Genomic DNA, 24,395 nt, shown 5'->3' with positions numbered 1-24,395 from the left:
TCCATTAAGGTCGAGGGCAAATACGAGCCAATTTGCCAACAATAAGAGTACGAATGACACCACTATTAACGGAGAATAAATGGAGGCCAAATAAAGAGAAAAGAACCAATGATAGAAATCCAGAAATAGATAAAATAAAATCATACTCTTCACATCAGCCAAACTGACTACATTCATGCAGACATAACCTGCTTGATAATCCGAAACGCGAACATAACAGGATAAAGCTATAAGAGCTGAAAGGAGTACAGAGCCCCTGGAACACAGGCTACTCAAATACTGAGACAGTGCTTGAACCTCTAATATTCATCTCTGTAAATTCACGAAATGATTACTCCATCACTTAAGATGTTGGGAGATATCTTTCGGCATCACTTTTCCACGACCAATCCCCACATTGATATATGCCGTCAGATGAATATAGTCCAAATACCATAGAGCAACTACTTTTACAGCTTTATCCGATGAACATACAGCGAAAAGGAAACAACGACAAATGCCAAATACTACATAAACCAGGGGACTCACCAACAGTCAGTGTTTTACCGGACCTATCCAGTGTCAGTATGTACTGCTAAATTCTTTTTGGATCACTTAAATTGTCATTAGATCTAAGATGAACTCCATTGTTTCAACAACCGTGAAACAGCCAAGTTATCCATTCTCTCAGACTCCAAGGAGTGGCATACCTTCAACTTGAGATTTCTGCAAGAAAAAGAATGGCTCAAATAAATACCTCAACCTCTTGGCCTCATTCTAAACTTATTTTGGGGAAAGAAAGGAGCGTGTCAGCATAACAAATTACTATTTTTATAAAGCAGTATAACAAAGTATAGCACACTGGATGATGCCTTTCGTCAGGCTTTTCCTATTTCCGTACATTCGAGAAGAAATGTAATAGGACACAGAACATTCAACCATATTGGGAAATTGACAGGGTCAATCTTCTTTTACAAACACTGGAAGCAGTGAAATTGATGGAGAAGCAACAAGATGCCATTGTGAACACGGACAGGCAATAATAATGGTATTTTTTTCTGTTAAATCTTGTTATCCAAGGCTGCTCGAACAGGACAATACCACAAGTACGGGTGTTTGGTTCGGTTCGGTTTTCGTCAAAATCAAAACCAATCCAACCATTTTCAGTTCCGTTTTTCGGATTGTGTTGGTTAATTCTGTTGGCCCATGAAACACAAATCCATGATCATCTTCTACCTAAAATATCATAATTATCCCCTTTCATAATATCTAACTTTGATTCATATACATTTTTAAGCCTAACCAAATTGTAATAATTAAAAAGAATAAAAAAATGACTCCTCAAAGTCTGCAATATGAAGCCAAAACTCAATATAAAATCTAAAAAATGATATGTACTGTTTACTTTGTTGATGAAATATTTCAAAACCAAAAAAGATATCTGAGCTTAATAAATGTATAAGCTTGTGAAAGTGAAAGAATAAAGAGATTGAAGCATTTAAACTACACTTGCTAATTAAATGTATTTAAACTCCACTTGCCAATTAAATGTATTTCTTTTTCAGTCATTTTCTAGCCGAGGGTCTATCGGAAACAGCCTCTCTACCCTTCCAGGGGTAAGGGGAAGGCTGCGTACATCTTACCCAGACCCCACTTGTGGGAAACTACTGGGTTTGTTGTTGTTGCTAATTAAGTAAATCAAACATTTAAAAAACAAAAAATGGATCCTCTACAAGAGTTATGTTAAATATTACTTTATTCAAAGAAAGGATCGAAAATATGTCTAGACTAATTTTTAAAGAAAAAATTATATAAATTTTAAATTATTTATAAGAATAATCCATAAATACATGTCGGTTCTTGATTTTTCGTGAACACCTCTACTGGTGCATGTGGGAAGGTCTTTATGGTGCATTTTTAGGTTATAATAAAGCAAAATAAGTTTGATTTTGTGCATAAAATTTGAGTCTTGTTTATAAATGATGTCCAAAATGGAGTGTACTTTTTACATTGCCTTATTATTTATTTGGAATGATATTTACATGTTTGGTGTTATTGAATTTTTTTTTTTTTTTTTGAGAAGGTTATTTACATGTTTGGTATTCTTTAACAACAATTTGGATGTCATATTTTTAAAGGGAAAAAAAAAAAGGAAAGTATGATCTTGATGTTCCAATGAAGTTCACTACAATGAATTTTTAATTGATCTCAAAATCAAAGCTCTTTATATGAAATTCCTTAGAAATAATAGAGACAACCTTGTTTTGAAGCCTGATCATGATATTGTCCGATTTATTCTTGGATATTTTATGTTTTCCAATAGTTCGCAGCACACTGGCGACCACATATTATTCCCAATAAATGTTTTTCAATAGTGGTATTGGATACTAGCAAGATTATTTTCAAAGCTAGATGAGTATGTGTATGTTTCCATGCATGGTACAGCTCATAAAACAAAAGTTCACAAAGTGGTCGATGCATATTCGAATATTATGACCCACTTCTTATGTGCTCTTGATTTTTTTTGGTAAAAGAAAAGACATCAAATTAGAAAAAGGTTGGTATAAAGATAAGACATGGGTGGATTCGTTCAATGTTGTTACGGTTGAAGACGTTGTTCCATAAATTGAAAATGCAAGTATCTTTATGCAGACATTGAATGGATCCACCCATTCCTTTATGCAGACCTTTATCCAATTTGATGTCATTCCTTTTTTATCGGAAAAATCAAGAGCACACAAGGAGGTATTGGATAATAACAAAATATACATCAACCATCATGCGAACTTTGATTTTATAAGTTGCACCATACTTTGTAACACATAAGCATTTATTGTTGAAATATAATCTCGTCAATATTCAGTGCCACTGTTCAAAAATATTTATTGGAATAATATACGTTTGACGGTGTGAAAGGACTGTTTCAAAACATAAAATCTCCAAAAATATATCGGATGACTTTATGATCAGGCTTCAACACAATATTGTCTCTACTATTTCCAAGGAATTTGTTAAAAGTAGCTTTAATCTTGAGATCAAATAAAGAATCCTCAACCGTGAACTTCACAGGAACACCAAGATCATACTTTTCTTTTCTTCTCGAATAATAAAATATGACATCCAAATGTTGTTAAAGAATATCAAACATGTAATATCATTCCAAAAAAATATAAAGGCAATGTTACTCCATTTTGGACACCATTCATAAACAAAACACATTCAGGAGTTATGCACAAAATCAAATGTGTTTTGCTTTCTAGTTACAATATTAAAAACCCACCCGAAATCACCTTAAAATGCACCAGAAAAACCACCCCAACATGCACAAAAAACACACCAACCCATGTTGCAACAGATATACCACAAAGAAATGCACTAGAATTATAAATGAGAAAAATGTAACAGAAACCTCTGAACAAAATGCAATACCAGAATTACTAGCAGTGGAAAAATGCAACAGAAACCTCTGAACAAAATACAATAGCAGAATTACTAGCAGTGGAAGGCGGTAACTTTTTCCACCTTTTCAATGGAAACCCTTGCTAGAATGAAAATCTTATTATGAGAAAATACGCATTAATATGATTCGGAAAGTGAGGGTCCTCACAAAAGTTGCATGTTTTGGATGGATTGCTCATAGTCATGGCGCATGTTTAACTCAAGACAACTTGCAAAAAAAGGTAAGTGTTGTGTAATAGGTGTTTTTTGTCTGAAGGTGCACTGGAATCTGTAAATCATCTATTGCTGGCGTGTAGTCAGACTCGGACAATTTGGAACATGATCCTCAAACATTTTTGGAATACAATGAGTTGTACCAGGTACTTAGAAGAATTAGAAGAGCAGCAGATCTAGCTGTCCATTATAATCTGGACTATTTTGGTAGCAAGATATCATAGGTGTTTTGATGGAAAGAGAGAACATATTGTTTTCGTAAAAGATCGATGTCTTCAGTACTTGTATTTTTGGAACAGGGATGTGAATGAATTAGGGAATCTTTTGGATTTAATTGACTCCTTAAGAGCAGAATAGAGTTGATTATCTCCTTCTTGTACATATTTAGTACCTCCTGGCTACTTCAATAAACTTACTTTACTTTTCCCCCAAAAAAACAATCGCTGAGCAAACTAAGTGAACCATGTATAATTCCTGGGTTTTCTGTACTATTTAATGATTCGACTTCATTTACCTCCAAGACTCCTTGGTGCTTGATATATCTCCCCATAAAGCTTCTACATCACAATGACACATAAAAGGGGCATGTTGGAAGAAAGCCTTTGTAGACTTCCTATTTGTTTTCAGTATACTAAACCAAGGGCCCGCAGCTACTTTTTACACAGATAAGCCTTGCAACTATTTATACATACCAAACTCTGTAATGGATATTTTCCTGGCTACGTATCTTACATCATTTTGATGTTTGGTGTACCACTTGAATTACCTCACAAGTCACTACTCCAAACCATATATGAACTTTATTTTATAGGAGGCTAAATGGAACTGGAGAAAACCCCAAAAAGATAATTAAGAAAAGGTTTCACCTCCTGCATGAGAATATCTTCATAACTTGATTGAATGAAATCCAAATGAGGAAATTGTCGTCTACCTAAAGGACGTTCAAGTTTGCACATAAAATTGAGAGCTAAAAGAGATTTTACTCCATTTTAGTTTAAGTAGATAATAATCAAAACATAGTAGATTTCACAAGATTCTGGTCCACTTTTGCCCTAAAATAGAGCCACCGGCCCACCGCAAAACCAATTTAAATTCAGTTCACATTCTCCAAGGTTGAACTAGTACAGTTATCTACCAACAATTCATCAACCAAGGAATTGAAAATAGTCACTCGTTGATCATTTTTTCCTAAGCATCGACTTAAAGCAACTGCATATTGCATAGACTAAATACATATTGCATAGATACACTCCGTATCGTTGATCATTTTTTTCTAAGCATCGACTTAAAGCAACTGCATAATGCATAGACTAAATACATATAAATTATAGTTTATGCAAATCTAGTCAAATGCTTTAACACAAGTTTCATGATAAACAGGTAATAGCTTTTCTTTATAACGGTAGTCTCAAGGCCAGCCTGCGCACGCCTCGACTATTACATTGAGTACCCGCTACCTCCCACCAACCAGATTAAATGCAAGTAAAAATGAAGTCGAAACGATGATCGGCAATTGACACAGACAGAAGATGCATCAGCGTATGGCAAGATTAGATTCTCAGTTAGCTCAGCACATTAACAAATTGCATACGCGAAGCATACCTGTACAAAAGACTCACCATTGGTGCACCATCAACCATGCAGCTAAATGATCACTGGCAATATATAGCCTGATCTATGTGCGGAGGAATTTGCTTGATCTCTGTTCCTAGCTCTTGTTCAATTCGATACCTGTCAGATACACTCAGTATCATTAGTTCATTACCAAGTACGTAAACAAAATGACCTTCTATTGCAAAAGAATGCATACAGATTGAATCGATCCTCAAAGGTAATCAGGTTCACAGCTAAACCAAGATGCCCAAATCTCCCTGAACGCCCAACCTGCAAAAATATAAGTAATAAGAAAATAGCACATATAGAGATAGACAGGTGACTCACTCAGCAAAGATTTGTCATATATACCCTGTGTAAATACGTCTCTGAGTTCTTCGGGAAATCAAAATTTATAACGACATTGACCGCTTGAATATCAATCCCTCTAGTAAACAGATCTGCACTCAACATGAAAGAAAAGGTTACTAAATCGAACAAGAAAATACATTAAACATCATACAATAGAATTACAAAGAAGTGCACTTAGTTATCAACATGGAAAGAAGAGGACTCAAAGAAAATTGGGTGTGAACAATTTGATATCAAGTCAGAATCATCATCTATCAACCGGCACAAGGACAAGATCATCATGCAATAGTCACGCCAGCTTATGTCATAAAGCAGGTAATATAGTTGATCCCAGTAATTCCACATGTACATACGGACAATGAAATTATGGAGCGTTGAAAAAAACCAAGTCTAAGAAAGAGATTGGAGCAACAACCAAGATAAAACTGGACACTGCACAAACATTCTCAGTTAACCCACCTGGACTAGTTTTGGGAATCAGGGAGGCACCCATTAAAAAAATGCAAACACATCAACCATAAACAAAGGGCAAATTCACCGACCAACATTGATGACAAGCTGCCCCTTGAGAACCAGCATTAACAACAGAAAATAATACTTCCTCCGTTTCAATATAGATGAGTTAGTTTGACTCGGCACGAAGTATAAGAAAAAAAAAGACTTGAAATTTGTGGTCTAAAAAGCTTAAGGGGTAAAAGTTTTGCGAGATCATGACATTTGTCTAGTTATAAAAGCTTTTCACTAAGGGTAAAATGAAGAGTTTAAAGTTGAATTATTTCCAACTGTGGAAATGTGTCATTCTTTTTGGAATGGACTAATAAAGAAAGTATATCATCTAAATTGAAATAGAGGGAGTAGCAAGTATGAATACTAGTAGTTTCAAGCAGGTGCCATTTATCATACCAGTACAAACAAGGTTCCTGCAAGCACCATTGCGGAAGTCGTGAAACACTCGGTTCCTGTGATCTTGAAGCATCTTTGCATGGATGTAGAAGCATGAATAGCCTAGCTCTGTAATCTTCTTGGCGAGAAGTTCCACACGGTTTACAGAGTTGCAAAAGATAATTGATTGATTGATTTGAAGCTGTAAAAGGTTTTAGAATGTGTGAATTGCGGCAGATTTCAAAATATCCAAGCATAGTTATGTTAGGTACAGACCTTTGAGAATAATGTGTTGAGGCAGTGAAGCTTCTGCCTTTCTTCTACAAAAGCATAAAACTGTGTTATACCCTTGAGAGTGAGTTCGTCCATAAGGTTGATAACATATGGCTTCTGCAGAAATCTATCTTTGAAGTCCTTGACTGTGACAGGGAATGTAGCCGAGAACATTAAAATTTGACGATTTGTTGGCAAGAAACGAATCAGCTGCACAATGGAAGGTTGGAACTCCGGAGAAAGAAGCTTATCAGCCTGAAGGACATAAGTACACACAAAGATAGAATTAGTAGTCATGTCGAGTGTTGTTTTCAGTCGAAACAGAAAGATACCATATGTGGGAAGCAGTCCTTAGGGTGAAATCATTCTGAAAAGGTATTAACGTTTAGGCTCTAAGTGAACAGAATAACCAAACCAGTTTTTTTTTTAAATAAAGTCATAACCAACTAGCTTATGCTAGCATGTTCTCCCGCATTAGTAAGAAAAGGAAACTTTACATGCCAGAGGTTTTTATGTTGACCAAAACTTTCTCTACCCAAAAAAAAAAAAGGCTATTGCATGTGAAACAGTACTTTATACTGAGTAAGGCACTCAGACGATTTTTTTTATAAGCACGCAGTCGAACAATTAATAGCAAGTTGTATTCCTTTTAGTCTTCTATATGTTCTCTCAAGAAGACAATTGATACAGATTTAACCCCATCAATATTAAGGAGGGGAAAGGGAAGAAGAATTACCTCATCCATGATAAGCATGGAGCAATCTTTCAAAACACATATTCCCTTTCTCGCAAGGTCAAGTATTCTTCCAGGAGTTCCAACTAGTAAATGAACTGGTTGATAAAGTCTCATTATATCATCCTTCAAGCTGGTACCCCCAGTGGTAACCATGACTTCAATTTTTAAGTGCTTCCCAAGTTCTTTACAAACCTGAGATGTTTGAAGAGCCAATTCTCGTGTGGGGACAAGGATAACAACTGCATTCAGAGACACCAGACAAAAGTAAGACCACAACTAAAACTGAGTGAAACCAATTTCACTTCTATGAAGTACAACAAAATACAACTATTTCCTTTTTGTTACAAAGGAGGCTAAATCATTCTTTAGGACCAATAAACCTCATCAATAAAGCTTCCATTAACCAAAATACAAGCATAACAGCAGGTGTATGACTGAACTGTATATGACAAGAGAGTTGGTGCAAAAGGAGAATCTGTTATAAAACTATCAGCACATGTAAGACTCAGAAAACAAACTCTCTTTCAAAACCTTTAGATTGCCAGTAGGCCATAGTTTATTCAATCAAATGTGGATATCTTTCAGTATGCACCATCAAAATAAAGTAAAAATAACAACTTTCATGAGCCCATTCAATGTGCAACCAACGGAGAAGGAATTGCCATTTACATTTTATCTAGAACTCTAAAATTATGCCAAGTCAAGGAACAAACTTCAGCTTCATTATTAAACAAACCAGCCCAAGCTTGAGACACTGACTTCAACACAGACTCGAGCTTATCTATATTTAACTCAAAGATCTTCATAATGTAAAAGAATTTTCACGATTAAGAGTTTGCATTTATGTTCAAAAAAATCACATAAAAAGAGCAAAACTTCCGCAAGTTCCTTTTATTACAAGCTATACATGTTCCTTCACAGAATAAGAGTGCACTAATGCACTTAGATTGAAATTAAATCCAGAGAATTACTCTGCAAAAGAAGTTTGTTTGTGTCATATAGATGCACAAATAAGGTTTCCACACTGCTATGTTGCAATTCCACTAAGAATCAGGAATGTTTTATAAGGGCCTAAAAGAGCCAAGCTGGCGAACTCAATTAGTAAATAATATGCCATGTATTTGAATCAATAAAGGGTTCGCAGAATAACTATGAACTGCTTGTTAGAACCTTGAATGGCATTGACGTCCTGATCAATTTTTTCCAATGCCGGAATGCAGAAAGCAGCAGTTTTCCCAGTTCCATTTTTGGCCCTAGCCAGAATATCACTCCCAGTAAGAGCGATTGGGATACTTTCTTCCTGGATTGGAGATGGTCTCTCAAAACCCTTCTCATAAATTCCCATAAGCAATTCACGCTTAAGAAAATAGTCTTCAAATTCATTTCCCTTAGTCGCTGTCACATCCTACCAGGAAAATAAACGGTTAGCACAGTAACTAAGGTAAGTCCAAAGGAGGCAAAGAAACAAAGGTGCAAATGCAGCTCATGCATGCAGAACAATGAGAAATGTCTTCCTATAAAATATTTTACAATCACCACCATAAAATGAAACCCAAAAAATGCAGTGATAAACAAACCAACTTAATGAAGATGAGATAACAAAGCAAGACAGGCAGAAACCAAAATATCTAGGTGAGGTATTATCGATGTTACATTAACCTAGTATTAAAAGAGTATAGAATATTAATAGTGTAGAATCATAATATCCTCAGCATATAAACTGCTATATATCACATAAATAGCCCTTGCATGCAAAATATGATACGCCACAAGAAAGGGCGAAAATTGCACGACTCCTGGAACAGAAATTCCTGACTTCCCACAACATTATAGAAGCAACTTGTTATTGCTTTTCCACTTAAACGTGCCACTTGCACTCTTAATCGATGCCAAGCCTCTTTGCACAAGGGCACTTAACAAGTTTTCAGTACCGCAACTACAGAGAATAGAGATGAAAGATGAAGATAGTATAGTTCAGACACCATATAGGAAAATAAGGTACGACATGACTAAGGGAAAACCTCATAAGTAAATTGAAGAATAGACTATATACTAAAAGAATGACAGAAGCTTTAGCTTTGTTAGAAGTTTAAGAGGGTATTTGGGTATATTGATCTGTGTCAACTGCATAAACTGCTAGAGACGGGACCCCTTTATTTATAATTTCAGATCTGCGACACGCCCAGCCCTTATGAGCAAACATGATTCTTTTTCTTGGACCAAAGATGTAGAAACATGGTGTTTATGCAGCACAGTGAGACTCGACCACATGACTGACCACATACCATGTTGAATGGTGTGAACTGTCTCATCTAAAAGTTAAAAAGGTTAGATAATGCTATCAAAGGTGGAAAGCACGGGAAAGAGCCAAGTGTCAGCTCAAACTTTAAGCCCAAAGCCTGGGTAAAAGCAGAGGCAAGGAAGATATTTAAATGTGTGTATGTAATGCAAGGAAAAATAAACATAAATATAAACAATTATATGCACCAACGAATTGAGAAACTGCAACCAATCGGAATACATAACATAAAGGTTATGTCAATCAAGTTTAACTGTCATCTCAAATTTCTGAAATAGATGCAAGATTCAAAATCAGATGAGTGACTAGTTTTTTTCTACTAAATTATAATTTCCAATTTCAAATTATCAATTAAGTTTCTCAACTTAGTATATCACTTTCTATATTTATTATTTAGTGTTGTCCTCTTTAAGACGGAGTCATGGGCATTGCGACGTGCACAACGATGCACTAAACTGCCAGTTAGACGAGGCAAAGGATCTAGCCTATTCTGCACCGAGATTCAAGGCTCAAATATGCCTTAAGCAAGCTTTTTACGACATTAAAAAGGACAGCTCAGTACATAAAGCATCCGCGTTCACGCAGAGTCGAGGAAGGGTCGTACCCCAAGGGGTATGATGTAGACAGTCTACCCTAATGCAAGCATTCCACGGCTTGACCATTTATTTTGGATAGCAATGGTGGTTGAGCAAAAAGAAAACATTCATAGCTTGAAGTTTAGAGCTTTTCTTTGCTATCTTTTTGGTGCAATTCGGCTTTTATTCAGGATGTAGATGTCATGTTAGACACAATCAATGAATTGCACAATTTGTATTTATGTTTTGACACACTAGCTTCTATAACAAAATATTATTACTTACAACAACAACAACAACAACTATGTCTCAGTGTTGTCAAAGGCTCATTTAAGGAGCGCTTAAGCCCTGAAGCTCAAAAAAGCTCAAGGAGGGTGCTTCGTCCCGCTTTAGTTGCACTTCAGTGTAAGGCAAGGAACTAAGGCATGCGATGCCCATGCGTTCTCTCTTGAATCAAGCGGCACTAAAGAACAACTATAATTAGAAATAAGTGTATTACCTGCTAAGGGAAACATTATAAATGAATTTGTTACTTTGTTCTTGAAATACATATAAATTATTATTTATTTCCTTCGTTGCGCCTTTTTTAACTAAAACCCACACTTTCTGTGCGCTTTGCGCTTAAAGCCCAAATAGACCTAGAGCGCTTTTTAGAGCTTTTTGCCTTTAACAACATTGCTATGTCTCAGTCCTATACAAAGTTGAGGTCGGCGATATGAATCCTAACTTCTTTCTTTAAGCCCAACTCATGTTATCAGCATGCAAAAACATAATATGAGTAGTGTGTGTATAAACTACTACGTGATAATAATAAGAAAAATAGTAGTACTTAAAGTCTATTCTTAACTAGTAAGTATCAAATATATGGATCTTTTTTTGTGCCCTATCTTTAGCAAAGTTTGCATTAATTCCAAGGATTTATAGATCTTTTGAGACAACTTCTTTTCATGTGATTTTAGGTCTATCTCGTCCCTTTTTAACATCTTCATTCACCATACTTTCACACCTATGGACCGGTGCATCTGTAGGGCGACGCAAGACAAAAGTACCTTACTACTTATCCAAAAAAAATCCAACCCAAAACTAACTGATAACATTGCCATCGTACTATCACTCTAGAAGCTTAACCATAAAAGGCTAGTTCTGCTCCTATTAGAGCAAACTCTCGGTCACCTAAGTTATTAATAGTGCCTCCAACCCAAACCCGCCCTAGAACACAAACCTCAATCAAGCGAGTAAATGTGAAGATGCTTGCACTTATAAGATCCCTCGCAATATCTAATTCCTAAAGGTTGTTACGGATACTCCTTTTTGTAAGGTAAATTGTATTAATCAACAGGGAGAGAACTCCCATATACAGGAAGTATACCAAAAAGTAGAGAATTTACATCAGAACATGATTCTCTACAAAAGACACTCAATCTTCTACACAAGTAGGGGCTATATGAGTGCACCAAAAAGCGATCAAAGATAAAAGACAATTCTTAAGATGTAAAAAAGGACTCAATCCCCTCAAAAGCTCTCCTATTTCTCTCCCCCAAAACTATCCACATGAGAGCTAACGGGGTGAACTTCCACGCCTCTTTTGCTTTCTTCTTCTACGGAAACCGGCCCAGCTATATAACATCTCCTTTACAGTGTTTGGCATCACCCTTGAACACCAAATGATTCAGGATTGCCCTCCACAAAGCCGAGGACATAGGGCAATGCAACAAAAGATGATCAACTTCTTCCCCTGAGCTTTTACACATGTAGCACCAACTAACAAGTGTAATTCTTCTCTTTCGAAGATTTTCAGCAGTCAAGATCGCTCCCCTTACCGCTAGCCATGCAAAAAAGCACACATTCGTGGGCGTCTTAGGAATCCAGATCGAGGAGTATGGAAAAGTGCCTCCTCTCTCAGCAACATACTCTGGTAATAGGATTTTACGATAAACAAATCATCGCCACGCAAACCCCATCTCCAAGAATCACAAGATGGTCGGGGCCTGTCTTGCCCATATAGCATTGTCAACAAAACTTGGAGCTCCGCAATCTCCCAATTTTGCATGTTCCTTCTAAATGAGAGGCCCCATACTACCCCCCCCCTCCATGCTCCTTACGGATCTGTTGGACCATCAATTCCTTCTGGTTTGAAACTCTGAAGACGTGAGGGAAGGAGACCCTCATAGTATCCTCTCCACACCACCTATGATTCCAAAAGTTGATTCTCCTCCCATCTCCCACCCTGTAAGTGATGTTGCCACTGAATGCTTCCCAATTGTTCATGATGCTCCTCCACATGTCACACCCGATACTCCTTTAAGTGACATCACTTTAGATGCTCAAACACAAACAACTGAAGTCTTAAATTCATGATATTCTATTTGTTAGCTACATATTCTTTCTTTTTTAACTATTTGATAATCGAGGAATCTAGAAGGGCTAGTGGCGCATGGTTCGAATTCGATGGACAATTCATATCTCTTAGATATATATTTTGAAGACATCCATGCCCAAAAAATGATAAGGCCACTGAATAAACTATGAGATACTTGTATGACCACCTTCTTTAGCAGGTACCACTTCATTTTACTACATTTAATTTATGAAACAGGCAAAGTGAACATACAGTCTGAGTTACATATAGAAAAAAATTTAAACATGATTTCTAGGAAGAACAACGAAAATGGCTTTAACAGTGTCATCATCAAGAGAATAAATCAAGATAAATTCAACTAATAGGGCATAGAGTTGACAAATGCAAGTTACCTCTGTCCTGTATCGAGTATCAGGTGCTGGTATGTTCAACCTCGCCTTCCAGTCTTGTGAACTAGAGAAGAGGAAAAAGAGAAGATTTAGCTCTCCGTTTTAAGGTTTAAAACATGTTTAGCAGAATAGTTATTAAAATAAACCAGACTCGTGAAACATACAATCCCAAATAACCTTCCCAACATTATAGACAAAGTGTTAATCAGTTGAATTTCGAGGAAAGACGTATCATCTCTAACTATATTCTTGATGAAGCTAATAATCATAATTATACATAATCTAGAAGCTAAGTTCCCTCGAAAGTGACCCTTGACCTAAGGCCCCTTGAGGCTTAGGATTAGTGACTTGTGTCAGATGAGCAGACTACACAACATCCCCCCCCCCAAATCCGAAACATTCCTATTGTCTGCAGGAATCATATAGAGATTCACAACCAACTCTTTCTCTATTGTCCCACAGTTCACAAGATGCAAGGACATGTGGCCTTAATTTTGGGACAAAGGGATCTAAGCATTGCAAGCTCTTGTATTGCTGAGCCCAATTTGTTGCATTTAAATAAACAGTACAAAAATTTATGAGAAACAACATTCTTCATTTATGAAAAAGCAGTTCCAACAAACATATGACTAGCTAAAGCACTTTGTCCATGAAAAATGAAACCTGTCAATATCTTGTGAACCTTATACATCCCTCTCTAATCACATTTGCATCATGAAGTGCCAACTATTAAGCTGCCCTTAATGCCAGAATCATTTAAGAGTTGTGAATTAGCTAAATAAAGTAAAAGCCAACAACTCTTACCTCCATCGCTAACCCCCTTTTATCGAAGGTCAAAGTTGATCCCAACCACAAGTTTAAGACTTGTGAATTAGCTAAATTAAGTAAAGCCAGCAAACACTAAACTCACTCAAGAATAAGCTCGATGAAGGTAGTTAAGTACTCGTCGACCAAGGCACCAAGCTTATCTAAAGCTGAAAGTACAACACTCTTACCCCCATCATTAACCCCCTTTATCTGAACTCAAAATTGATCACAATTCCCAATCACAAGTTTTCAAGCGGTACATACTACTACTTTTTTTATGAAGAAGCGGTACACGCTAATACTATGTTAGTATCCATGTATATTGTTATATAATAGACCCATTCAACTCCCCAATAGGGAGGGCAGATGGTGGGCATCTCCTTCAAAAGGAAGGGGCACAAGACAGTACTCCACTTTCTATCATCTCAGACCGCACACTTTCTTCAGTCCGTTTAGGAGGGTCTAGGCACTCTAGTTAATCTCAGCACGGGTTTTCATCCACAGACATATGGGCAAGTAGAGAGGACTATTTAGACGCTCTAGGAGATGTTGCAAGCTCGAGTTATTGAATTCTGGATAATTGGTGATATGAACCTGGAATTCCCAAATAGGCTTTACCTGTTCCTACTTGCCAGACTATCGATACACTGAAATATTTCTACCTGCAGTTACAAATTTCCTGTAATGCAGCTTAGTAAATGGCTCAAAACTAATTCAAATAAAGAGGATTTAGTACAAATTTTTAATGATGGCACCCACTAAATCATTAAGTCAACTAAATTCCCACAATTATCTGCAATTTAAAAATTCTAATTTGTATACTATTTTTGTATGAACAACTTACTTTAGTAGAAAGTTTTGAATCCTACCACAAACTAATCAACGGAAACTTGACAATGTCATCCATATGTTTCAAATAGACGTCAAATTCAGCCTAAACATAAACTCGTCCTAACCAACATTCTCCATATGCAGGGTAGAGGACCCAAGTGGGGAACTAGGTGTCGTCCGAACTTTATACATATAGCTAAAAATATTTATTACTTCCTCCGTCTCATTTTATGTGAAAGAGTGTCAAAAAAAAAATGGGACGGAGGGAGCACTAAATATTTATGTGACGCTCTTTTCTTTTTAGTCTATCCCAAAAAAGAATTACATATTTTCATATTTAGAAATAATTTAACTTTAAACTTCTCATTACAACTTTAACAAGATTATTTGTAGCCACATAAATGTCTACGACTTATTTGAGATCGCAAATTTCAAAAGTCTTTCTCTTCTTTAAACTTATATATTAAGATATAATTTAACTCCAAAATTCTCATTTTACTCTTAATGAGATGATTTAAGGCCACACAATTGTTTATGATTTATTTCAGACCACAAGTATCTTTATTTTTTAAACTACATATCCAGTCAAACACCATTACATAATTGGGAGGAAGGCAGTACTAAATATATTGTACTAACTTCACACCCTTTTCACATAAGGGTAATGAGTACGAGCAGATGTGGATGTAGCCTATAAACAAGCTGTTCAAATGAACATGTGTGTGAAAAGCCACTAATAATGTTTCAACTAATATTAAATTCCAACTCATAATTTCGAATGTACAATGTGTTCAGTCCTAAGAATTAAAAAAGTTAAACTCATCAAGCTTAAATCTTGAATCTGCCTCTGAGTACAAAACTACTCGCCTCACTAAATCTTGAATGGATCCGAACATATGGACACGCACACAAAAATAAATAAATAAGCAACTACCTTTGGTCAAGCGCTTCAGATTGAACAGTCTTTTCAACCTCATCGATCGACGAATCAGATGTCGCCAACTGTTGGTTCCTTCTGAGCCATTGCTGCTGCTGTGTTATCTGTTGTTGGTTCTGATAATGCTGCTGCGGGTGCTGCTGCGGGTGATTCATCGGGTTTCTCTGCACATACTGCTGCTGATGGTTTCTTTGTTGAAAATTAGGGTTTGCGTTAGGGTTAGGGTACATGTTTCCGCCGCCACGTCCTCCGCCACCGCCTCCCATTCCCGGCGGCGGATATCTTCCCCCTCTCGGATTCATCGCCAATAAAGAAAAAAAAACTAAGAATTATAACGAGCGTAAAATGAAGAGAAAATGAATTAGCAATATAACTTTATGAATCTGAAGAATCTTTGGTGAATTTGACGAAATTGTGAAGAAAATTTTAGTGAATTGGATGAAATTTTAGGGGGAATAATTGCAGGGATCGTGGGCCTAGGGCGTAAAAGAGATTTGTTAAAATTGCAACAGAGGTCACTTCATTTATACCTTTTTATGGAACGGGCGGATTTATACTTGTTATAATTGCAAGAAGGGACTTCAATTTAAAGTGAAATGCGAGTAGGGCCTTAGGGGTCGTTTGGTTGGGGTTTTAGAAGATATATAATAATCTTGACACAAGAATAAGCCTTAGTTTATACACCTTTTTAGGTTGAGATTTGAGGAGATTTAATCTCTACATAAAAATTAATATTAATTAATACAATATTCTCCTTTTTTTGGAAGTAAAAATTTTTATTTCACAAACCAAGTATAATCTTTACAATTCCCGTTCATTAGGATCTTAGACATCATGACACAAGTCCTATACTCTTATGTTTCTCCTAATTACAAACAAACAAAAAAAACAGCAAACAGTCTACTACTAACTCATAGTCTAGGATACTCCTTCATCTCTTGTAACTTCCTATCTAACTTCTTGTATTTACTTCCACGACTATGAATTTCCTGTGCTATTACCCATATAATGGCCTTCTTCTGCCTAGCTTTCCCTTGAAAAATCCTCAAGTTCCTTTCATGCCATATGTGATAGACACATGTTGCCAAACAAATTCTATATATGTGTTGCATATATTCCACAGCAATTTGCACACAGCTGCCTTGTTCCACAGTTGGATGTCCATAATGTTCTTCCCCCTGCTACTTTAGGCATACAGATTTTATCCCAAGCAATAAGTGCCTTATGTGATACATCAACACCTCATGTCCAGAGAAACCTTTTACATACACTCTCAATCATTTGTATCAACTTCCTTGGTAAAGTAAAAATTTGAGACCCGAAAGTTTGTATTGAGAAGAGAACACTTTTAATGAGTTGCAATCTCCCTGCATAAGACAAGAACTTTGATGTCCAGCTAGTAATTCTGCCAATGATCTTATCAATTAGTGGCTTACACTGAGTAACTGGTAATCTTTTTGTATTGAGAGGGACCCTTAGGTATCTTATAGGAAGCTCACCCTTTAAGAAACCTAGATGATCCAATATATCAAACTACAATTTTTGATTCACTCCTACAAAATATACACTACTTTTCTCCACATTTGCTTCCAGCCTAGAAACCTTAGAAAACATTTAAAAACAAGCATAAAGTGCTTTCACAGATTCCATATCTCCTTTGCAAAACAATAGCAAATCATCTGCAAAGCTGAGTTGTACTATGTTTAACTTAGCACACTTTGGATGAATATTTGAAAAACATGTTCTCCTTTAGTCCCTTTAACATTCTTGTGAAGTATTCCATTACTAGAACAAACAAAAAAGGGAATAGGATCACCCTGTCTCAGTCCCTTCTTTGCTGGAAAAGGCTTCATAGGATTACCATTTATAAGTATATAGTAGAAAACTGTAGTTACACATTTCATGATCCATGTAATGAACACCTATGGGAAACATAATTGATCCAGAATCTGCTTTAAGAAACACCACTCAACAGAGTCATATGCCTTCTTCATATCAATATTCATACAACATCTTGGAGTAATATCCTTCCTGTTGTAACTTTTTACTATCTCATGGCTTAGAATGATGTTATTTGAAATTATCCTCCCTGGAACAAAAGTTGATTGGCTATCATCAACCAAGTAGTCCATAACCTCTTGAAGCCTGCTAGTTATGATTTTGGAGATGATTTTATAAATGGTAGTATAGTATGATATTGGTCTAAACTCAAAAATTCTTGATGGATTCTGTACTTTAGGAACTAAGGTCACTGTAGTGCAATTGATTGGCTTGTACACTTCTGATGTTATAAAAAAAATACTGACTGCCTCCACTACTTCATCCCTTATAATTTCCCATGTCTTTTTAAAGAATAGTGAATTATACCCATCGCACCCTGGGGCTTTGGAATCATCTATGTTTTGTAGTGCTTGGACAATCTGTTTCCCTGTCATAGTTTCTATCAGTTTTGCTTCTTGTGCTCTTGTTAGTATGCTTCCTTTCTTCATCACATCTAGTTCAATAGCTGAAATCTCCTCTGCAGTTGTTCCTAAGAGTTTCTGATAGAACTGAATGATTTCCTGTTGTACTTCCTCCTGATTATGTGTATGCAAACCTTCTTGGGTGACTAGCTTTGTAATTTTCTTTTGAGCATTCATGTTCTTTATACTAGCATGAAAGAAAGTTGAATTTGAATCCCTAGCCTCAGCCATTAGATCCTGGACTTCTGTTTCAGTATACTCTTCTCAATTGTACTCCATTTTTCTAGTTTCTCTTTTTAGATCCTTTTCATCATTCTTCAAAGCCTCTGAATGGTTTGGGTCTCTCATTTGCACCTGAATCCTCTGTAGCTCCCCCTTATGATTGTAATCTTCTCATGAATTGCGCTATACTCCTCTTTATGTAGCTGCTTCAGTCCATTCTTCAATCTTTTAAGCTTCAACCAAACTCTTTTCATTGCTGATCCTTGCATGTTCATCTCCCATGTTGTTTTGACTATGCCTTCAAACTCTTTGTGCTCAGTTAGGTTGTTGAAAAATTTGAAAGGTTTTGGATTATTCTGTTGTTCCTGCTCAAAACAAAGGCACAAAGGTGTGTGGTCAGAAAATAAAGGGTCCTGCACCACCACCTCCAATTGCCTCATACTCATCATTCATCCATCATTTACTAATGCTCTGTCTATTTTGTTATGGACATGACTATTTGTCCATGTAAACTCCCTCCCAACATATCTGAGTTCTATCATTCCTGTATTGTCTAAGAAATCAGTGAAATCCTTTATCTCTGCTTTCATAACAGGATTTCCATTGTACCTATCTTCCCAACTTTGTATTGCATTATAATCTCCCATTGCAATCCAAGGTCCCTTTAGCTCCCTATGTAATTGTGTTAACTCCTCCCACATGTTCTTCCTTTGTTCAATAGTATGCAGACCATATATTGCTGAGAGCCAAAATTCTTCCTTGCTCTCCATTAATATATTCTTCCCTGTGATCATCTGCTCAGAGTAACTATGCTGTATAAACTCCACTACTCCCGAATCCCACACTACCCATATTCTTCCTTAAGTACTAGCTACATAGTTGTCATTCCATTTCCAGTTCTTCGCAATTGTTTGTATGATTTTCCCTACCATATGCTGCTTCACCTTGTTCTCAATAATAGCTATTAAGCCTACCTAATTGTCGCTAATATATTTCTTTGTTTCTTTTTGCTTATATACTTTATTCAATCCTCTAACGTTCCATGCTACTATCTTCATCTAGGTATGAATGGATCAGCAGTCTCCTGCATCACATCCCATCTGTTCTTACTACTAGACCCCAAACTTATTAGCATTGAATTTGAAGGATTTGGTGTACTGCTTCCACTTGCTATACTTATCCCCCCATATTTTGAGTTCTTTGCTGTAGATTTACTCTTCACTGTCTGCCATCCTTCATCTTCCTCCTGCCTTTGTGGTGAAAATTCTTTCTGTGTCTGCTCTATTCCTTTTTGTTTGTCATCCTGCTTTAGAACTTGTGGAGCAACTTCTTTGTCCTGCTTCTCTTCCACTTGCCCTTTCCTCCTCCAAAACTGTTGTGGCTTTTGATCTCTTCCTCTTTGTTTCTTCCTTCTGTGGTTCTTGGCAAACATGTCCCAATTGAAGACATTTAGTGCAATACTAGGGCATCCAATCATACCAAATATTTTGCTCAAACTCCCTGCCATTGGGATCTTCTACCATAATCTGTTTTGAAAGTGGCTTAGTCACATCCATTTTCACTAGAATTCGAGCATATGAAATACGTTCAACTTTAGTAGTACAGACACCTACATATATAGGTATTCCCAGAGTACTCCCAATTCTACTCAATGAATCATCCTCTCAGCAATTAAGTGGTAGCTTAGGCAATTGAATCCATAATGGTATGGTTTTCAATACCTCATTTGCAAAATCAAAAGTCGCAGTCCACACTTTAACAACCACAGGCTTGCTATTCATCATGTATGGCCCTGAATAGAGCACAACATCTCTATCCTCTATTGTGTCAAATTTAACCACAAAATATATGAAGGTATATTGATGGTTTTGCAGCAAAGTTCCACTGGAACGAGACAAATCTTTCAAACGCAGCAATAGTAGGAGTTTCACCCACTACATACATAATCACAACCATTCTCCATTTTTCAGTAGCTCGCTCCGCAACCTCTTTGTCTAATTTAGCTACCTTAACTCCATTCTTAATCGTAGGAGCAATATACTGTAAATTCATACCTCGAGTTGCTATTTTATTCTCAGCAAATAAACTCTTCCATTTCATCGTTGCATTTGCCAAAGCAGGGTTCTCCAATTTCCTTTGAGCATCATTATCTCCCATACCTTTTCCAGCTTCACTCCTCTTAGATTCATTAATTACAGTAATAGCACTCTTGTTAGGTTCCGATTGAGCTGAATTTGAACTTCCTGCAATCAATGGTGGTGTTTTAGCTCCTTTTGCTAAAGCTGGCCACTGTTCCATTGGTTTGTTCGTTACTGTTCCATTGGTTTTCTTAGCTTCTTCTTCTAATTTCTCAGTTGGTTCTCTATCTACTTCCTTCGCTGCTAAATCTCTCAGATCCACGGTAATTGTATGTCGTCGAGGCCAGCCTCGCGACATTTTTCGGTGGGATTGACGCAAAATAGCAAAGTCACACTATCCTACGCCGAGAGCTTTCGAGAGGCTTCAATATTCTCCTTTTTGTTCTAATAAATAATGCATATGTAAATTTTGCCGAAATTTATATATTGTATTACTTTAAGTGAGATAGAATGCGAAATAAAAATAAGAATACTACTAATACATGAATTAAAATGATGAAGTTTAACATTCATAATAACAATAAAAAAAAAGTTTTGTTTAAAAAGTACACAATTATGTTTAATTATTTATTGTATACTATTATGTGATATATCAAACTAACTATTTGACAAGAGATATTTATGCATTATACAATTCTTATTTCACTAATTCTTATCCTTACATTACAACTTGCCTCTAAACCAAACAATCGCTATTGTAAGAGAACTTAATTTATTGTCTCCAATAATCAAACACAACCTTTTTCTCTTAGCAACCAAACTCTGAAAACCTGTGGATTACAATTTTATTTTTGCAAAGATGGGGTGGTGGTAGTAGAGATAATTTATAGTGGCTATTGGCTAACCTAAAACGCAAGGTTATGCTTGAACCACTATAAAATGATTATGAGTGTTTGGTTGCTAAAAGACAGAGCATATTAGGTACTCCACTTAAATTATATAAATTATTTGAGGGCATAATAATTTATTCAAATAATAGATAAGTATCAATTATTCCATTATTGCACTACTTACATTTTTCAGTGGTTGACTTAACTAGTCAAAAGGCTACTTCTTAGTTCTTGTGCACTCCCTTGTTGACTTGGTCAAAGAGTATATTTCAAGATAGAAGCAAAACATAGAAGATAGTCAAGTATGATAATCTTGAAGATTTGGAGAGTAAAATTTTTATTCTCAAATTAGTAACACAGCTCTCGGATAACTAATAATTGAAGTATATGAAACTTGGTTGAAAGGAGACAAGAAACCAGTAGTCTCACAAGCTATATGGGAATTTATGGACGTTGGTTGAATAGCTTCTTTATTGGATTATTCATTTTCTCAAGCTTTATGTTTGAATCATTCTATGTGGTTAATGGGGATGATTTATCTTCTTTATTATATGTTTGATAGTTTGAATTATGTTATCAATGGTGACTTGAATTATTGGCACTTCTGGTTGTGGCGGTCGGACGTAGTTTATATAATTGATACATAGTATTTTTTTATTAAAAATTTTAGTTCCTTCGTATTTTCATAATAAAATATTCTTCCATAGAGGTAAGGTTCAATATGAAGAAACAAGTGTTTTTACGACTCTACCACCCAACTAATTCGTATTGATTCTTCAATACTCACTTGTATATGCAATGGCAGCTAGTTATATTAAGATACTACCAATTCTATATACAATAGAAGTTAACTGAAAACTGAGGAAAAGTAGCAAAATTTATGATCGAGCAATTTGATGTTTGACAAAGGAATCACTTCAATTTCTACAGTAACCATTTGGATGGTGACTAAAAGAAATCCAGTACATAGTAAAAACTATAGTAATTTTTAATTTTGTGATAACCAACAAATTCCTAAAGGCAAGCTAGTGCATGGCCCCTTTACCAGTAATAACAACTTGCAAGGGAGAGCAACCAGACACTGAGTTATAGTTAATGCTTGGAACACTTGTATAAAACTTAGCATTGACAACTGATAGACAAATACTGAATCTCACTGAGAATGGAGCTTTTATACTGCCCATTCTCTGTACTTCTCAGCTTTCTACTCTTTCTAGTCATAGCTACGAAACATTAATCCAAGAGAAACAGGACCGAAATTGTCCCGGAGCCAATCCTCATATTGCCAGTTAATGGGCTCACGCCTCACTGCCTCATCATACCTTAAGAGACATGGCGAAGGAATATGGACCAATTATGCATGCACCTAATATAAGATTTGGCGAGGTTCCGACTGTCATTGTATCCTCACCTGAAATAGCCAAAGAGGTAATCTTGTGTTTGCAGAAAGGCCAGATATTCTTTTCTCGCGTTATGGTGATATTCGGAGATCGATAACTGACAAAAATAAGTGTAGTTGAGCTCCTAAGCACAAATCATGTTCAGTCCTTCGAATCAATAAGACAAGAGGAGGTAGAAAATCTAAGCATCCCTGGTATTCCCATCAATGTTTTATCTTGAGAAAGCATTTTCTGGATCATTTTCTAGTGTCGATTGTATGACTATCATATGCCATTTTTCTATATCCAACCAACACTGGAAAATGATATCCAGAAAATGCTTTCTCAATATAAAACATTTCACATGGAAACCTAAATATAGCTTCACTTCAAGATCTAACTTCACATTGTCTTCACAGTTTCTAGGGAATATTAAAGAACAAAATTTCCAATCTTATCAATAACATAGTTGACCTCTGACATATTAATAGTTACCACAGTTACTACTAATTTGTAATTCGTTCATTTTGAGTTATAAAGTCTAACATTCACAGCATACCAAAATCCTATCTATTATAACCCCTTCATGATGTTTCCTTTTCTAAGGTTGCCAGCTCAAGTAATTACAACCGACACTTTACTTATTAATCATAACTGCATTTATTTGTTGCAGGAACTGACACTTGATCAACAGCCTTAGAATGGGCAATCACAGAGTCATGAAGAATCCACAAGTGATGGAGCAGGCGCAAGCTGAGTTGAGACGAGTATTCAAAGGAAAATACGTGATCATAGTGTCGCACCTCCTTTTTACCGCGCCCTCGGGGCGCGTGGGGTACAGGGGAGTTTTCTCCAATTAAAGGACAGTCAAAACGGGATTTATTTAATTATTTAAGAGTCGCCACCTGGGAATTTTAAGGCGTCCCAAGTCACCAATTTCAATCCCTGAATCGAGGAGAATATGACTCTGTTTATTATTCTGCGAACCAGAAATCCTGAGTAAGGAATTCTGTTAATCCGGAAGAAGGTGTTAGGCATTTCCGAATTCCGTGGTTCTAGCACGGTCGCTTAACTGTTTTTATTATTGGCTTAATTATCTTGATTTTATTAAATATATTGATGTTACATGATTTTACTACCGCTTATACTTATTGTGATTGAGGACCCTTCTTTGAATCGAATTACGCGTACGTATATTCGTGTTATAAATTTAAAAATGCGGAATTGTGTCACGCGTACGTGTACACGATAACTTTTGATAATATATTTATTAAACAATCATTTTTTTTTCGAAATTGTGTCGAATCAAGAATATTTGTTTTTCTTAAATAGTGAACCGTACATCTCGGGTTTTTATGAAATTGATTTAACGCCTTTGGAAAAAATCCTTTTCTTAAATATTCGCTCGAAATTGCGCGTACGCATAATCCGAATTTTTTCTTTTAAAAATATAATCAGGGTACGCGAACATATCCCTAATTGCGCAAAATATTTGTAATGATATTAGGGATTTTTCCACAAATTGTTTGTTGTATCTACACATTTTATATGAAAATACTGAGAAATTCATATTCAAGGGATGTCTTTAAATTCTTTTAAAAGAAATTCACAATTTTTTAAATATTGCCCGTTGACTATAATTTCCGAGTATTAATTATGT

General features: G+C 36.1%; 2 protein-coding genes across 3 annotated transcripts; both read right to left on the bottom strand.

The window, feature by feature from the left end:
• Nucleotides 1–109: 109 nt before the first annotated feature.
• On the bottom strand, nucleotides 110–16,174 carry LOC104210135 (DEAD-box ATP-dependent RNA helicase 8-like). Of its 2 annotated transcripts, none has more exons than XR_706795.2 (10): nucleotides 15,702–16,174; nucleotides 13,133–13,193; nucleotides 8,678–8,912; nucleotides 7,508–7,746; nucleotides 6,775–7,026; nucleotides 6,520–6,700; nucleotides 5,617–5,705; nucleotides 5,462–5,535; nucleotides 5,254–5,382; nucleotides 110–705 (listed from the first exon to the last, which is right to left on the bottom strand). XR_706795.2 is itself a non-coding variant. In XM_009758951.2 (10 exons), exons 1-9 carry the CDS (start codon nucleotides 16,004–16,006, stop codon nucleotides 5,304–5,306), a joined length of 1,515 nt encoding a protein of 504 aa, XP_009757253.1. In that variant the 5' UTR covers nucleotides 16,007–16,150; the 3' UTR covers nucleotides 110–705; nucleotides 5,271–5,303. The 2 variants fall into 2 exon arrangements, 1 of the variants encoding a protein (XP_009757253.1); XM_009758951.2 differs by having other exon boundaries at nucleotides 5,271–5,382; nucleotides 15,702–16,150.
• A 2,336-nt stretch (nucleotides 16,175–18,510) lies between these two features.
• Nucleotides 18,511–19,158, bottom strand: LOC138875163 (uncharacterized). The gene is made up of 2 exons (XM_070153987.1): nucleotides 18,853–19,158; nucleotides 18,511–18,753 (listed from the first exon to the last, which is right to left on the bottom strand). The coding sequence occupies exons 1-2, from the start codon at nucleotides 19,156–19,158 to the stop codon at nucleotides 18,511–18,513; spliced, it is 549 nt and encodes a 182-aa protein (XP_070010088.1).
• Nucleotides 19,159–24,395: the final 5,237 nt, after the last annotated feature.

Source organism: Nicotiana sylvestris, chromosome 8, assembly GCF_000393655.2.
Source record: "Nicotiana sylvestris chromosome 8, ASM39365v2, whole genome shotgun sequence".
In the NCBI taxonomy this organism is placed as follows: Eukaryota; Viridiplantae; Streptophyta; class Magnoliopsida; order Solanales; family Solanaceae; genus Nicotiana; species Nicotiana sylvestris.
The sequence above is the reverse complement of the archived record's forward strand: the minus strand, read 5'-3'. Positions and strand labels throughout refer to the sequence as shown.

What these genes read in the sequence shown, in the direction of transcription:
- LOC104210135 (XM_009758951.2), bottom strand. Translation starts at nt 16,006, where the DNA reads ATGAATCCGAGAGGGGGAAGATATCCGCCGCCGGGAATGGGAGGCGGT. An exon ending in GGACGTCAATGCCATTCAAG is followed by an intron (nt 7,747 to 8,677) that starts GTTCTAACAAGC and finishes CTCTGAATGCAG; the next exon opens with TTGTTATCCTTGTCCCCACA. An exon ending in CAGGAACCTTGTTTGTACTG is followed by an intron (nt 5,706 to 6,519) that starts GTATGATAAATG and finishes TGTTGAGTGCAG; the next exon opens with ATCTGTTTACTAGAGGGATT.
- LOC138875163 (XM_070153987.1), bottom strand. Translation starts at nt 19,158, where the DNA reads ATGGAGAGCAAGGAAGAATTTTGGCTCTCAGCAATATATGGTCTGCAT. An exon ending in ACAAAATAGACAGAGCATTA is followed by an intron (nt 18,754 to 18,852) that starts GTAAATGATGGA and finishes TGTTTTGAGCAG; the next exon opens with GAACAACAGAATAATCCAAA.